Here is a 15244-nt window from a genome sequence, read left to right as displayed (position 1 = left end):
AAGGAACTCAAGGACTTCAAGTACCTGGGCTCATGGGTCAACTCAACAGAGAAAGATCCTAAAGTGAGGAAGGCACTTTTTCCTAGAGATGGAAAATACTTGAGTAGTTTTTTTTAGGATCTGTTCTAGTTAAAAAAAAGAAAAAGTACTTTTCCTTTTTACTCAAAGAGTAGTTTTTAAATAGGCTACTTTTTACTCAATAATAATAACAATACTCTTACTTTGAGTATGATTTTTCAGTACTATTTCCACCTCAACTTTTCCCATAAAGATTTGGAAAGCTTTAAGGGAAAAGGTTGTTTTAGTGGCACCAGTAAACCACCGGAACCGCCGCGAAGGTTTCGGAATCTCCGTATACGGAGCTGCTGTCTGACATCAGGGTTTTCCGGAAACCGGCACTCTGTCTGCAACACAGTCAGGGGCACAGACAGATACAGATATCTCCATAATCGGCATAAAGGGACACAGACAGACAGATACAGAGATCTCCATATACGGGCATAAAAGGGATGCAGACAGACAGATAAAGATATCTTCATATATGGGCATGGGCATACATGGACACAGGCAAACAGATGGTCAAAACGGGTCCTATGACAACAGGTTTAATGGGGCGGTTCGGCACACTGCTGCTGCAGGTGAAAGTGACTGAGCTTCCTTTGACAACATCTCCTGGTAGACTTAGACTTACTGCCAAAAGGACATTCTTAGGACCATCTGATGGAGAAACATTTAGGTCACTTTAAAAGCCCCCTTTATGACACAAAAACTAAACGCACTTCAACAAATGTGGCCAGACTTGGGATGTTTCACCCCCCCCCTCCCCCCCTCCCATGTTGTTTTAACATGTAGGTACCTTGACAGTAGAGCTGTGAAAGAATATTCGATATTCGAATATTTATTCGAATGTTAACAATAAAAGAATATTCGAAAGTAAAAAATTGAGCTTCGAATGAATTTATATTTAATTAAAACAAATCTGCCGCACTTCTTGTGGGATTCTGGGCGCATGTAACGTTAAAAGGCGGCTGGTCTCGCGAGGCAGAAGTCTCCATTCGCCGCTTCAAAAGTGGGCTGATCTACAAGTCCACAATGCGTCGCTGATCCAATACGTTGTGGGCTTGTAGATTAAGGGTGCATGTTTAGCGACACCGTCATACAGCGAAGAATAAACCTCCAGCTGCTGTTTAACTTTGGCTTCACACACTGACCGTCCGCCTCGCAGATACAGTGCACACAGCCACACACACAGTGCTTTTCCTCTGAGTTAAACTTGCTCACGTTTAATCACACAATGTAAATGTAATTGATTCAGAATGATAACGAGTCACGCTGAAACGGGCGACTCATTTGTTAGTGACGGGAAGGCAGACTGTACAACGAGACTTCTCCACCGAAAACGCAATGTAAAAAAGCATGGATTTCTTATCTCACCGAGTCTCCCCGCACGCAGCCACGGTCACGGTAAAACTCCCTCCGTCACACTACTCTTGTAGACTACCTAATTTGGTTCAAACCAAAACATAATCCATTGGTGTGATTATGATTGCTCGTTTCATGTCGTGGCTGTTCCAACTTCCATCACAGCTGCTGTGATGCTGTGACGCTTTGCATCGACGATGCGATGCTGCTCTTGCTTTTACCAACGCCATAGATAGAAGCGACTGTCTAGAATAAACAGCTTCATGTTTGGGGGGTATACAGGTCTATTGATATGCATAGGCTCGTCGGGGCGCGCGACCCATGAAAACGGCAACAATGGCTGTATTGGTGTGAATATAACGTGTAAAAAAAAAAGCTCAGAAGCTCCGAAGTGCGAATGCTTCGAATTTTTCTACTTATTCGAATTATTCGAATTTATTCGAATCAACGGTGGATTTTAAAGCAAATATTCGAATGCCATTTTTGGCCTACTTGACAGCGCTTCTGAGGAGGTCCAAGCACATACTCTCCATTTGCACACTTGTAATGAATGGGTTTAATAGAAAGCTCCCTTCTTGAATCCTGACTTTTTTAAATTACATATAATCAGAGGTCAGAGATCAGTAAAAGGTTAACAACAAATTACCAATCGTGTCTAATTGGACATACAACATACAAATACAATAGTGTGTTGCCTATGGCAACCACACTGGCCTCTCTCTCCTCCTTACACAATAGATGAGGTCAAGTTGTTACGACTAAAAGAATAATCAATCTATCTATTCATCCATCCATCCACCCATCATTTCACAACAATGATACAAGTGTAATGGAAGCAACCCACACTACATGAAAAGACATGTACTGTATGTCAGAATAGACCGTTTGTCAGCCTTCTGATGGGTCCCTGAGACTCCCTAACTGGCCAACCAGAAAAAATCATTCACTTTTTGCTATCGGGGGTGGAGTTGTGCAATGAGAGAATATTGCTTCAGGCTTTTCAACACGGTGCGCACTGCGAGGCACGGCGAGCGTGCAGTACGGTGCCGCGAGCTGATAGCGATTTCGATCATTATAATGAATAAGCTTCAACAAACTAGTTCACATGGACCTTATCAATGTGACTAAAAGTTTCGATTGGGTACATATATTTTAAATGGGCAGAATTACGAAAGCCAGCCTATTATGTGAGTAAATGGTAAATGGTGCATTTATATAGCGCGTTTATCCAAAGCGCTTTACAGAGATTGTGCATTACATTCACCCATTCACGCACACATTCATACACCGGTGGCAGAGGAAACCATGCAAGGTACCAACCTACTCACCGGGAGCAATGTGGGATTCAGAGTCTTGCCCAAGGACCCTTCGACATTAACTCAGGGGGAGCCCGGATTCGAACTGGGAACCCTTTGGGAACCCTTCGTGCTCTAATAACTGTTTCTCTACCCCTGAGCTATGCCGCCCCACAGTAGAACTATAGGCTGGCTGTCATTTTCCTACCCAAGATGCACTGCGCTTTCTCTTTCTATTTCTCTCCTCTGTCTGATCCAGAGGATTAAACTAATTAAAACATATATTTTCGGGGGGAAACTACTGTTTTGCTATGTAACTACTGTACTTTTGTCTTCCCTTTTTATTAATATCACGTAGATGTGTTTTTTTTGGTACTTTATATAGCTGTAATGAGGCTATGAAAAATCTTTTTTCCCCATTCATTTCCAATGTAAAAACAATCTGCCATGGTGATTCTGTCCAACCGGGATTAAACTAATCAAAACATATATTTTCGGGGGAAACCCCCTGTTTTGCAATATAACTACTGTACCTTTGTTTTCCCTTTTTATTAATATCACCTAGATGTTTTTCCTTTGGTACTTTAAATAGCAATAATGAGGCAATGAAAATACCCCCTCCCCCCATTCACTGCCACTATAAAAACAATCTGCACGGTAAATTTGTTCAACCTAGTAACAGGGCCAAAATGGGGCGGGATTTGACATACGGTCTATTGTGCCATATTTATCTCCAGAGTGAAAGTGTCATTACTGATGTGTTTTAAATGCTCCTCTGCTTCATTTCAAAGTTCAGTGGACTGTGTGTGTACTGTGTGCACGGCTGTGTGTGTGCATGTGCATGCCAGTTACCTCCTACAGGTTCTATCTTGTTGGTGATGATGTAGCGGAGGATGCTCTCCTCGACATACATGGCAGACACTTTCTCCACGGTGACCTGCAGGGTCTCCGGGCTCTGCCGGTGGTTGTGCCGACAGTCGCTGTATGTGATGTTCTGCTGCAGCTTGTAGGAGAAGGACTCTGAGCCGCGCTCGGCGGACACCACCGAGTACTCACGCACCGAGGTGGAAGTCACCACTGGATGGCCAGAAAGACAGACAGAGCTTTTACTAGTATGCATTTTTCAGGAATAACCCACAAAAAACTACCCAAGATTGCAACAATTGAGAATTGTTTGACTGCTGACATGCAATCGCATTAACCTATACAATAACTAACATTAAATTAAACTCTAAAGGAAGGGATGAAACAAGCCAAAGTGATGAGAGTCAAAACATACTAAAAGCATCTTAATGTTTTCAAAGGACACCAAAGCCTGCTCTCAAACGTACAGAAACAAATGCATGTAACACAATCTGTAACATACGACTATCAGCACATTCAGATTAAAAGCACAGAGAAATTGCTTGGAGAGTGAACATTTGACTAAACATTTTAAAGAATTGCATTGTCGTTGTAATGTTTCAACCCAATTGATCATCCTGGCTTGCATGTGCCATGTTTGGGTCCTGAATCAAGCTGGGTATTGACTAGGTCCTCCCTATTTTCCCCAGGTTCTATGTTCCCCATCCTCCCAAAAAATGGGAGTTCCCCGCTCAACCAAAACAAGTCGGGCCCTGCATGGGCAATTAGCCTTCGACATTGTTTTTTTTTTTTTTTTTTTTTAAGGAACTGTTCAGATTTGATTTATTTTATTTTACATATATTTTTAAATCACTAGCATCCAATTAGGAGCAGGGTCACGATAAATTAATTCCACAATACATATGATAATAACACAATATTGGGCTCACAATATCACATACTATGTAAAGTAAAAAAAAGAAAACACACAAATCCTAATTTAGGTGCCCAGTTGTCCCTATTTCCCAGATGTCTCCACCCAGGTCAGGTGGCCACTCGTCCCAAACATGTGGTTCAATGTTTTAAATCATATTGCACTCTACATAGACATAAAAAGGTAGACGCCTCCTTCAGCTCTGGGGCGTCTGTCTTGGTTGATGGGCAACTTTTCCAAGACTGTATGGCTGCAGGCGTGGACGCTTCCGCGTGTGTGGGCACTGGGGCCGTGTTCTCTCCTCCACGTCATCAGTGCCCACACCCTAGGTGGGGTTGGCGATGTTGCATGTTCTCCCCGTGTTTCCAAGGGTAAGCACCCCCACAAAAACATGCAGTAATCCTGGTCTCTATAATACCTCCCCCTGGCCAGCCGGGGCACCTGATGGAGGGGAATTAAGGAACTGGTTGGAATAACGTGTTCCTTCCATGCACTATGTCCAACCCGGGGGAAACTCCCCCCTGTCAGGTGATAAGAAGCGGTCTGTTCACTCCTCATGCAAAGAAGGAAGCGTGAGCTCAGTTCAGGGCTTTCCCCAGGTTGGCAGAGGGAGAGCAGAGCCCAGGATTACAGCTTATTGGCAATTGGCACTGGGTTGAAAATGGGTTACAACATCGTACCTAACTAAGAGAGGAAGATACAGATACAGAAGATGGATTTTTACCTGAAGGGTAAAACTGGTAGGTCTCATTGAAGGGCTCCATGGTGACAGCGGCCCCTGGGGGCAGGAAGGGCACGGTGCCGCTGATGTCTGTGTCCACGGTCAGGTGGTTGTGGTGGTCCAGGCCCCGCCCTGTTTGCATGATGGACAGACGCTCCAGGCCGGGGTGGAAGATCATCTCCACATGACGGGTGAACTCTGCACCTGTTGACAGATCAATACAATAGTTAGCTCTTTATCCACCCCCTCCATCCCACTGGCCTGTCTGTCAGTGGTGTCACTTGTTGCTTTTATATTTACACTATGGTTACATCTGTATGAACACACACACACGCACATGCACACGCGCGCGTGCACACACACACACACACACACACACACACACACACACACACACACACACACACACACACACACACACACACACACACACACACACACACACACACACACACACACACACACAAACACAAATACATACAGCTGCTTCCTATAGAACAGTGAAGTCATGACGTGACTCGCTCATCCCGTGGTTCCACGGAAGTAATTCTCTATGGAGAATAACATTGGGTCATCTTAAATCGTCTCATATAAGCATTGTGGTCCAAAAATAAACAAACAGCCTTTGCAATATTGTCGGCGAGGTGGCTCTGTATGGTTTATGATAGTCAGTCACTCTTGGCAAAATCAGTGGTCTTGTATTTTTAAAAGCTGGCAGAGAATGTGTAGCATGCCTGATACCAGATTATGTAAACGTGTATTTGTATGGGTGGACCAGAACAGAAGTACTAAGAACTATGCTCATACTGTTAGAATGTTCTTTGGCTCGCTGCACTTACCTCATCTTGCCAATACAGACACTGTTCTTTCGAGAAGTGACATAAAGTGCCTTGATCAGGCTGTTGCACTGGCAGATGAGGAGAAGTGGCTTCAGCTAATTAACAAGCCAGAAGGAAATAAACTGCGTACCTACTGTCTCTTTAAGAACAGGTTTGAAACTGAATCGTATGTACAAAGTATTATGTCCAGGCAGCACAGGAGCGCGTTTGCAAAGTTCAGGTGTGGAGTGGCTCCTTTAGCTCTAGAAACAGGCAGATACACAAATACCCCAGCAGATAGTCGCTTCTGTACACTATGTAACACCGGTTCAGTTGAATCTGAGGCCCATGTCCTATTACACTGTGATCTATACAAGGATATCCGGTCAGAACTATTCCTTTCATTATCTCAACAGGTAGAACTTTTTAATGGTCTTGATGATTATAATAAATTGAATGTAATTTTAGCTGGTAAATACTGCACAAATGAATGTGCCAAAGCCTGCCATCTCATTTTAAAAAGAAGATTAGCTTTTCTAAGTATAGGTTCATAAGCTGCCCCAACCACGTGTTTTTGTTTACTTTATGTATGTGTATTTTTGCTATTTTATTTTTGTTGTGTACTGTCTGTTTTTTTTCTTTATTTTTTCGTTTTTAAATATGTAACTGTTTATATGTATGTACTTTAATGTACGTCTTAATTATTTGTCTATATTTTTATGGTGTCTCACAACTCCAAGTGAGTGGTCCTCAAACTAGGAAATGAAATGTTGTCTGCTTTTAAAACTGTACAGTCTGAGGAGTGACACCCAAATAAAGTTTTCTATCTATCTATCTATCTATCTCATAAGTGATAAAGCCTGTTTCTAGCGAAAATGTAACTAATTCGGCGACAGTAACATTAGCGTTTTTTCACCATCAGTTGATTCTTCATATCCATATGAGTCCAACCGCTGAGATAATTTGTTTATAATTGGAACACAGTTCTTATATGACGCGATATGAAAAAGGTCTATGGGAATTCAGAATGGGGGAGGAAAACCGCAAACCAGGTAGGATGTGTAAATTACATCACATTTCCCTACTCTATTACAGAGGGGAGGTAAGGGCATATCACATCCCTAGAGACAACACAGCTGGCTGGGAGACTGAACACACACACACACGCACACGCACACGCACGCACACACACACACACACACACACACACACACACACACACACACACAGCTTGCTTACCAGTGATCCTGAATCCCGCTTGGCTATTGGGTAGCTCCAAGGCAAACAGCCAGCCGAACAGCTCTCCTATTGGTGCAACCGGCATCAGAGCCCAGCCCACTGAATTTGGGACCTGACCAATCAGCAGTGAGGAGAATGTCAGGAGGTTACATAATTGGTTATGACAGAATTAAAGAATGGGGAGGAAGTCAATAATATTGTTTCTTATGTAACTTCTTAAACCATGCTTTTCCCAAGGCAGACAGACTGACGGACCTGACAGTCCATTTGGAACCCCTTAAGGAACCCAGAGGGCCGATTGCACCAAGAGGGATTAAATAAATCTTAGTTTAGGGTTAATCAAGGATTTGTTGATCTTGGATTTATTTTAATTCGAGTTGTGTTGCACCACTTAAATTTAAGCATTGCTTAACAAATCTGTGATTAAACCCTTAATTAAAATTATAACCTCTGATTAATTCATGGTTTCAATGTTTTTGAGTGTCCTCCATCTTGTATTGGGAGAATGTGGGCAGGCCTATATTAAGAATAGCGCCTGCAGCCAAAAAATATATCATAAGACGGTGACGCTCGCTAAAACAACAGATATACAAGCTCACAACGCGTCACTCCGTGGTGCGTAGTGGGGCAGTGTGGTGGTGTTATAGATCTGCTCCCCTCGCTATAGAGCATCGCAGTTGAAGCCCCACCCCGTCCTCACTCTGGTGTCGAAAGCGTTTTCCGCATTCATTTCTTCCATAGACATTTCATAAAGTATTTATTTAAACGTTTTTAAGCCTTGGACAAAGCCACCTCGGCTGGAGAGGAATCATGTCAATATTCAATTTTTTTTTAATGCAAAGCTAATTAGAAAGCTGAAAAAAAGGGCTGGGTACAAGATTGTGTACATCATTATTTTTAAAATTGCGGAAACTACACTCCCAGAATGCATTGCGAATGACACTTGTTTCCTGAAATATACCCCTTAAATCACGCTCAGTTTAGTTATCCAGGCCAGCATATGGCCTGAAATGTAGTGATTGTCATCTCTGTGGACGCTCTTATCGTCATCCTTGACATAGTGCATCATATTTGTAAAAGAAAGACGATCGCTCACGGAGTTCTGCTGAAGTGCAATAATTTGCCGGGAAGACAGGGGGCAGTAGCTACTTCCGCGGTAACCGCAAGATATGTGAAAGAAGAAGAAGCTAGACCAATCACAGACGTCGATTTTCACGGGATACATGTTTAGCAGTATGGGAAATGCCGTTCTTCTCCGTGCGATCTTGATTAAAACGTGTTTTTACTAAAACTAGAGTGATTGCATAAATACTCGGGGGTTCTACAGGAGCATATAGAACCATTTTACAACCACCAGCCTAGTGGTAAGTGTACATTGAATTGCTAGGACTTTGTGGCTGATAATGAAAAACCCTATGGTGAAAATGAATGGAAAATGGACTTCCGACACCTCACTGCGATGCTCTATAGAGCGTTGCAGTGTAAGCCCCACCCCGTCCTCACTCCGGTGTTGGAAACATTTTCCCCATTCATTTCTTCCATAGACATTTTATTTCATGAAGTATTTATTTAACGTCTTTTAAGCCTCTGACAAAGCCACCCCGGCTTGTGAGGAATCATGATAATATTCAACATTTTTTGAACGCAACGATTAATTAGAAAGCTGAAAAAAAGGGCAGGGTACAAGACTGTGTACATCATTATTTTCAAAATTGCGCAAACTACACTCCCAGAATGCATTGCGAATGACATTTCCTGAAATGTATCCCTTAAATCACGCTCAGTTTAGTTATCCAGGCCAGCATATGGCCTGACATGTAGTGATTTTCATCTCTGTGGACGCTCTTATCGTCATCTTTAAAATAGTGCATCATATTTGTAAAAGAAAGACACTCACTCACGGAGTTCTGCTGAAGTGCAATAATCGGCCAGGCAGACAGGGGGCAGTAGCTATTTACGAGGTAATCGCAAGATACACGAAAGAAGAAGAAGTATGGCGGATAATGAAATCAATGAATGGGCAGTTTACTTCTGACACCTCACTGCGATGCTCTATACGGTGCTCATTCCTGGTTTCCCAAACAAGCAGAGAACATGTCGCGGCGGCGGCGTGCACGGCACGGATTCAAACAAACTTTACAAACCACGAAAAACAGAGCTTTAGCTGGATGATTCTGTGGGAATCAATGATGAAATGTCCGCAGTGTAATGCAAGCCTGCTGGACGCAGCTGAACGAGTTCTGTGGGAATCGATGATGAAATACCTGCAGTGTGCAGTCGCAACTCGCAAGCCTGGTGGACGCTGCCAGCTGGGGATAGGAGGGAGACTTCTCACAGGAGGGAACCCCCATTCATGTCAATGGCATGTTTACATTTAAACCACCTCTCCTGCAGGTTTAAAATGAATCCCTTACTGATATTTAAATCAAAGTTTAAAGTAGTGGTGCAACAGGATTAAGATGAATCCAGGTTTACAGTGAAAACTAAAACCAAGATTAAAAGGATGGTTTAAAACTAAACCTGATTAATGAAAACTAGGTTTAAGGTTTGGTGCAACTGGATTAAAAGATAAATCTCGATTTAAACCAGGTTAAGGCTTAATCTGTGTTGGTGCAAACCGCCCAGAGGGTCCCTGGACCCACTTTGAGAACCACTTACACATTCATTATTTTCAAAGTAAAAGGATTGCACACGCGTGGTTAAGCCAGTGGTTCTCAAACATTTTCGTGTCAAAAATAGGCCTATACACGGACCCCCACTTGAACAGATGTTGTGCCAATGACCTCCATAACAGAAGATCTGTCAACATTTGTCAAGACATTGATTAATAATTATTAAAACCCCAATTCTGAGCTTTTTCTGCCTTTATTGATAGTCCAGAGTGAGGGGGGGGGGGGGGGGGGGGGCAGGAAACAGGGAGAGAGAATCAGGAAATGATATGCAATATGCAGCAAAGGTCAGGCGGGCTCGGGAATCAAATCCCATATGGATAGAGTTGATACAAGTTGCACAGGGGAAAATATAGAGACATAGCTGATGGCTTTGTACCTTGCCGATGGCCATGATTGCCCGTCCATCTCCCACCATGATGTAGGCACGGAGGACAAGGTTGTTCAGTTCCACGGGAATCACACCTACGGACACTGTTCCCATCACCTTGCCGCTTACACGCTGCGGAGCACCTGGAGAAAGCAGACAACGTTACACTCACCAAACCATAAGAACATTGGAAGTTTTATGTTTTATGTTGCCTTGTAAACATAATAATGGGTAATAATAATAAGGGTAATAATAATAAGGGTAATAATAATAAAATCTTAGTTGGGAGTGTGTGTGTGTGTGTGTGTGTGTGTGTGTGTGTGTGTGTGTGTGTGTGTGTGTGTGTGTGTGTGTGTGTGCTCTGACCATCAGGTAGGCAGTGTCTTCCGTTGCCATAGAAACCAGGTTGACAGTGACAACAGAGGCCTGTGGCGTAGTCGGTGCACATTGCATTCTGGGAACACTGCTGTTGGAACCTGGAGCCATTCAGAAACAAAGACATGGAGGACGGAAAGACCAATAAATATGAGTGAATGAAAGAACAAATGAATAAAACTTAAATGGCTGCTGACATTTAAAGGGGGGGGGGACATTGCTAATATTTTGATGATGTCATTGTATGTGAAATAAGCCAATCAAATTAATTTACGGTTTTGTACATTCACTTCCCCTTTAATTTGCTATACTTAACTGTACATTCTCTTCCCCTCTAAACTTAGACTAGACGTTGATTAGAAGTATAATAGACATCTATTCTAAGTTTAGACGTCTAAAAAACTTTCATTTCTAGACCAGTGTTAGACCAATTATAGATGGTATGCCAAAATTTGTGCTCTCAGGGGGGAGACTTGACTTCGGGGAGCTGGAGGAGGTGGGGTTCGTATCGATGTTAACCTCTATGCCTAAACCTAACCCCAACCATAACCCCAGAAACCCGACGCGGGTCAGTAGCTAACCTGCCGACGCTGGTACCCTCCAGTAGTCGAAGTAATGACACGTAGAAAAGGCGAGATTTCCCAAGGAGCTGTTTCAAACTGTTTTCAGAGAGATCACGCGACTTACTGTAACCTATCATACATGATCATTTCGGGCTGTGTCATAGGCACTTCAAGAAACAAGTTAATGGCAAAATGTCAATAGGTGATGTCATTCAAACCTTGCACACGTCTCCTTCTTCTCTGCGCTGTTCTGAATCACTGAAAGAGAGAGAGAGAGAGAGAGAGAGAGAGAGAGAGAGAGAGAGAGAGAGAGAGAGAGAGCGATCAGGGGGGTCATTACAATAAAGGGATCAGCAGGTAACTGAAAGAACAAGGGAATTGGATGAAAGGAGAGAGAGGCAGAGGGGAGAAATAAGGACATAGGAGATAGGAAATAGGAGAGGAGGAGAGAGGCACAAGAAACGAGAGGGACCACTGGAAACGTGACGTGTGGTATTACACTCACGTGCGCGCACCCCCCCTGTAAATAACTTCCACGTCAGCCATGTTAATTCTTTGAAACTTACATCATATTACGGATAATATGCACATCTTTCCACCTGAGATACGGTACGCTATTTCACAGAGAAATATCAGTTTCCATCAGAACTGACTGAAAATAACTTTATACTTGACGTTTAACTACTTGAACCCCAGCTATTCTTGGCCGGAAGGTTCACCAAACATATCAGATCTACAAGCTCCCAAAGCGTTACAACGGGAGCTTGTAGATCTGATATTTTTGTTGAAGAGAGTTGGCCGTAGATGGTTAAAGAACTCATCAAGTACAATGTAAATCTGTCTGTTTTACCAAGCATAGTGAGGTGATATTGATGAATTCCCTTCCCTTTGGGAAACCCTAGATTAGACGTCTAACAGTGCCTTACGAAAGTATTCACCCCCTTCCCTTTTTTCACAATTTGTTATGTTACAGCCTTATTCAAAATGTTACTCAACATTCCCCATACCCCATAGGCCTAATGACAAAATAAAAAAACTTATTTTTAGATGTTTTGTAAATGTATTTAAAAAAGGAAAACAAAATTACATGTGCATAATAAGTATTCACCCCCTTTGCTTTGAGATGTTGCTATAACTTGATTAGAGTCAGCCTATGGTAAATGTAATTTTAGTTCATTTAGAAAGGCACACACGTGTCTCTTATCAGGTCCCACATGTAACATGTCGGAGCACAAACCAAGCCATGGCATGAAGTCAAAGGATTTGTCTGTAGATCTTTGAGACAGGATTGTAGGGCCGGCACAGATCTGGGGAAAGTTACCAAAAAACGGTCCTGGCCAAACTGAGCAATTGGGGTAGATGGGTCTTGGTCAGGGAGGTGACCAAGAACCCATGGTCACTCTGACAGTGCTCCAGTGTTCCTCTGTGGAGATGGTAGAACCTTCCAGAAGGACAACCATCACTGCTGCACTCACCAATCAGATCTTCATTGTAGAGTAGCCAGATGGAAGCCAGTCCTCAGCAAAAGGCACATGACAGCCCATTTGGAGTTTGCAAAAAGTAACCTAGAAAATGATCTGGTCTGTTGAAACAAAGATTGATCTCTTTGTTCTGAAATCCAAGTGTAAGCAGGCACCGCTCATCACATGGCCAACACCATCCCTACAGGAAATCTAGTGGTCGCAGCATCATGCTATAGGGATATTTTTCAACAGCCGAAACTGTGGGACTAGTCAGGATCAAGTGAAAAATTAATGCAGCAAATTACAGAGACATTCATGATGAAAACCTAATCCAGAGTGCACTGGACCTCAGACTGAGGCAGAGGTTCAAGCAGGGTAAACACACAGACAAGATAACAAAGGAGTGGCTTCAGGACAAGTCTGTGAATGTCCTGGAGTTGCCCACCCGGACCCCCATTTCTGGAGAAGGCCCACCCGGACCCCGATCTCTGGAGAAATACGAAAATGGCTGTGCACCGAAGCAACCTGATGCAGCTTGAGAAGATCTGAAAAGAAGAATGGGAGAAACTGACCCAAAATAGGTGTGCCAAATTGTAGCATCATAAGGCATTTTTTCATTGCAGTTCCGGAATTTTTCCTGCAAAATAATTCGCATAATAATTAGCAACTTGCCGGGAGTTTAGTTTTTTGGGTGTTTTCACATGCCCTCATTGCCGTAAAATACATTGTTTTCACTAAACCATTGTGGCGGCATGAAAGACCAGAGCTTAATTAAAAATAGGCTATAGAATACAAGTTTGAACCATGAATTGATCTAGCAAGCTTGCATTTCTCAGCACCGCGGCCGTATATATAGGCTGGAGATTGGAGAAAGAAATACTTTTGTCTTCTGTGTTTGGCTTACATTTGAATGCAATATGGATTCTAGCCTAATAAGTAATCCCCTTATGGAAGCTGAAGCTTTCAATCCCAAATACAATGCTTTAACTGTTCATGGCTCCTTGCACGCACCTCAAAAATCACGGTATGCGTTTTCACTGCAGGGAAATTTGTATTATCCCGGTACTTTCAGCAAAAACAAAACGTAACATTTCGGAAGCCAAAACTTCCGGCACACAAAATAAGTGGCCGTTTTCACATGGTGTGAATTTCAAAATTGCCGTCGTTTTTGAAAAAACTTCCAGAAGTTTGACTCTGTTAAAACTTAAAATGGGCCATTAGTCACAAAGAATTGAGGCTCTAATTGCTGCCAGAGGTGCTGAATAGGCTACTTATGCACATGTGATTCTGTAATTTATATTTTTAACACAGTTCTAAACCTTTCTAAAATACCTTTTTCGTGTTGTCATTATGCACCATTGTGTGTCGAATTCTGAGATAAAGGGTAATTTTATAATTTTCTTGAATACGGCTATAACATAACAAAATGTGAAAAAAAACTGAAGGGGGGTGAATACTTTCGCAAGGTATGTAGACAGACACACGTCTACTAGACATCTTATCGACATCTAGTCTAAGGTTAGACGTCTAAAAAACGTGTTTTAGACATGTGCTCATGTGGGACACTTCAAGACACAGCTTGGAGAGAAACAGCTGTTTGTGATTTTTTTGCCCTTCCGACTAATTTAGAAGCCTTTTACAGACGAACGGTATGGACAATCAACATTCTGCTTAAACATGTTTATCACATAGGACCAGAGATCAGGTGCACCGATTTGTGTAAGATTTGAAGAACATAATAGGAGGAAGGGCAAAAAGTGTGTTATGAAGAAAATTCTAAATGGGGGAAAATCACAGAACACAGAACTGTGTCAAACTCAGATCCCAGACCAGACCTGCACCTACTGTACTTCATAACTTCATGCTTAAAAAGAACAAATCTACAAGCTAACATCCTGCTGCTGTGACAAAGGACTTTCTTCCTAACCTAGACTGACGGAACTATTGCTGTATTGACTTTGACCCCTAAGGACCTTCCAGGGAGAGTGCTCATGTGCGTCTTGCGGTGACACGCTCCCTAGTTTCTTCTTCTCTGAGCTGCTTTTTTTGTTTGTTTGTTTTTTCGCACTGATTTTTGACCTGATGTATAGCTTTAAAAGTAGACTTGATGGGTCTCATAATGAGGTGATTAACATGTTGATCAATCCGAAGTACAGCTCTGTAAGATATCGCTCACATATGTGGAAACATTGGTATGAGTGTCTTTTATAGATGTTTTTATTTGTTCTTTTTAGATCTTTATTGTCTTAACGAATTTATATTGTTTTTTAACTGTTTGTTTGTCTACCTTTGGCTTCGGCTGTAATAAAGTTTTGATTGATTGACTTTGCACTATTAGGTTGTGTTGGTAGTTTCTGAGTATTCTGCTTTGTTTAACAATGTCAGTGAGATACTTGTTGCACTAACTAGCATTGACTGTTAAGGTCTCTTTTTGTAAGACACTTTATGTATACTTATATATTATTCGTCCCCTCTATTGATGCACCTTCTCTTTATTGGTACTGTTACTGCTTTTTTTCTCTCTTATCTATC

At 42.3% G+C, this 15244-nt stretch overlaps 2 protein-coding genes across 7 annotated transcripts in view; one reads left to right on the top strand and one right to left on the bottom strand.

Moving 5' to 3' along the window:
- The window catches only part of LOC308285914 (coagulation factor XIII B chain-like), a 263356-nt gene that overhangs the window by 164001 nt on the left and 84111 nt on the right, over positions 1–15244 (top strand). The window lies entirely within an intron of this gene.
- The window catches only part of LOC308285792 (uncharacterized protein), a 116925-nt gene that overhangs the window by 96934 nt on the left and 4747 nt on the right, over positions 1–15244 (bottom strand). For all 6 annotated transcript variants that reach the window (XR_013962083.1, XM_080726670.1, XM_080726671.1 and 3 more), the window contains exons 3-8: positions 11468–11507; positions 10678–10787; positions 10321–10454; positions 7273–7384; positions 5219–5419; positions 3570–3794 (exon numbers count right to left, since the gene is read on the bottom strand). Coding sequence is in view for 5 of the 6 variants with exons in the window: in XM_080726670.1 (XP_080582796.1) it covers positions 3570–3794; positions 5219–5419; positions 7273–7384; positions 10321–10454; positions 10678–10787; positions 11468–11507 (822 nt within the window). In the remaining variant the exon portion in view is untranslated. The remainder of the gene's footprint in view (positions 1–3569; positions 3795–5218; positions 5420–7272; positions 7385–10320; positions 10455–10677; positions 10788–11467; positions 11508–15244) is intronic.

This window comes from Nannobrachium achirus, assembly GCF_963921795.1.
Source record: "Nannobrachium achirus genome assembly, chromosome: 5".
Taxonomy (NCBI): Eukaryota; Metazoa; Chordata; class Actinopteri; order Myctophiformes; family Myctophidae; genus Nannobrachium; species Nannobrachium achirus.
Note: the sequence above shows the minus strand (reverse complement) of the source record. Positions and strands in the feature narration are given on the sequence as shown.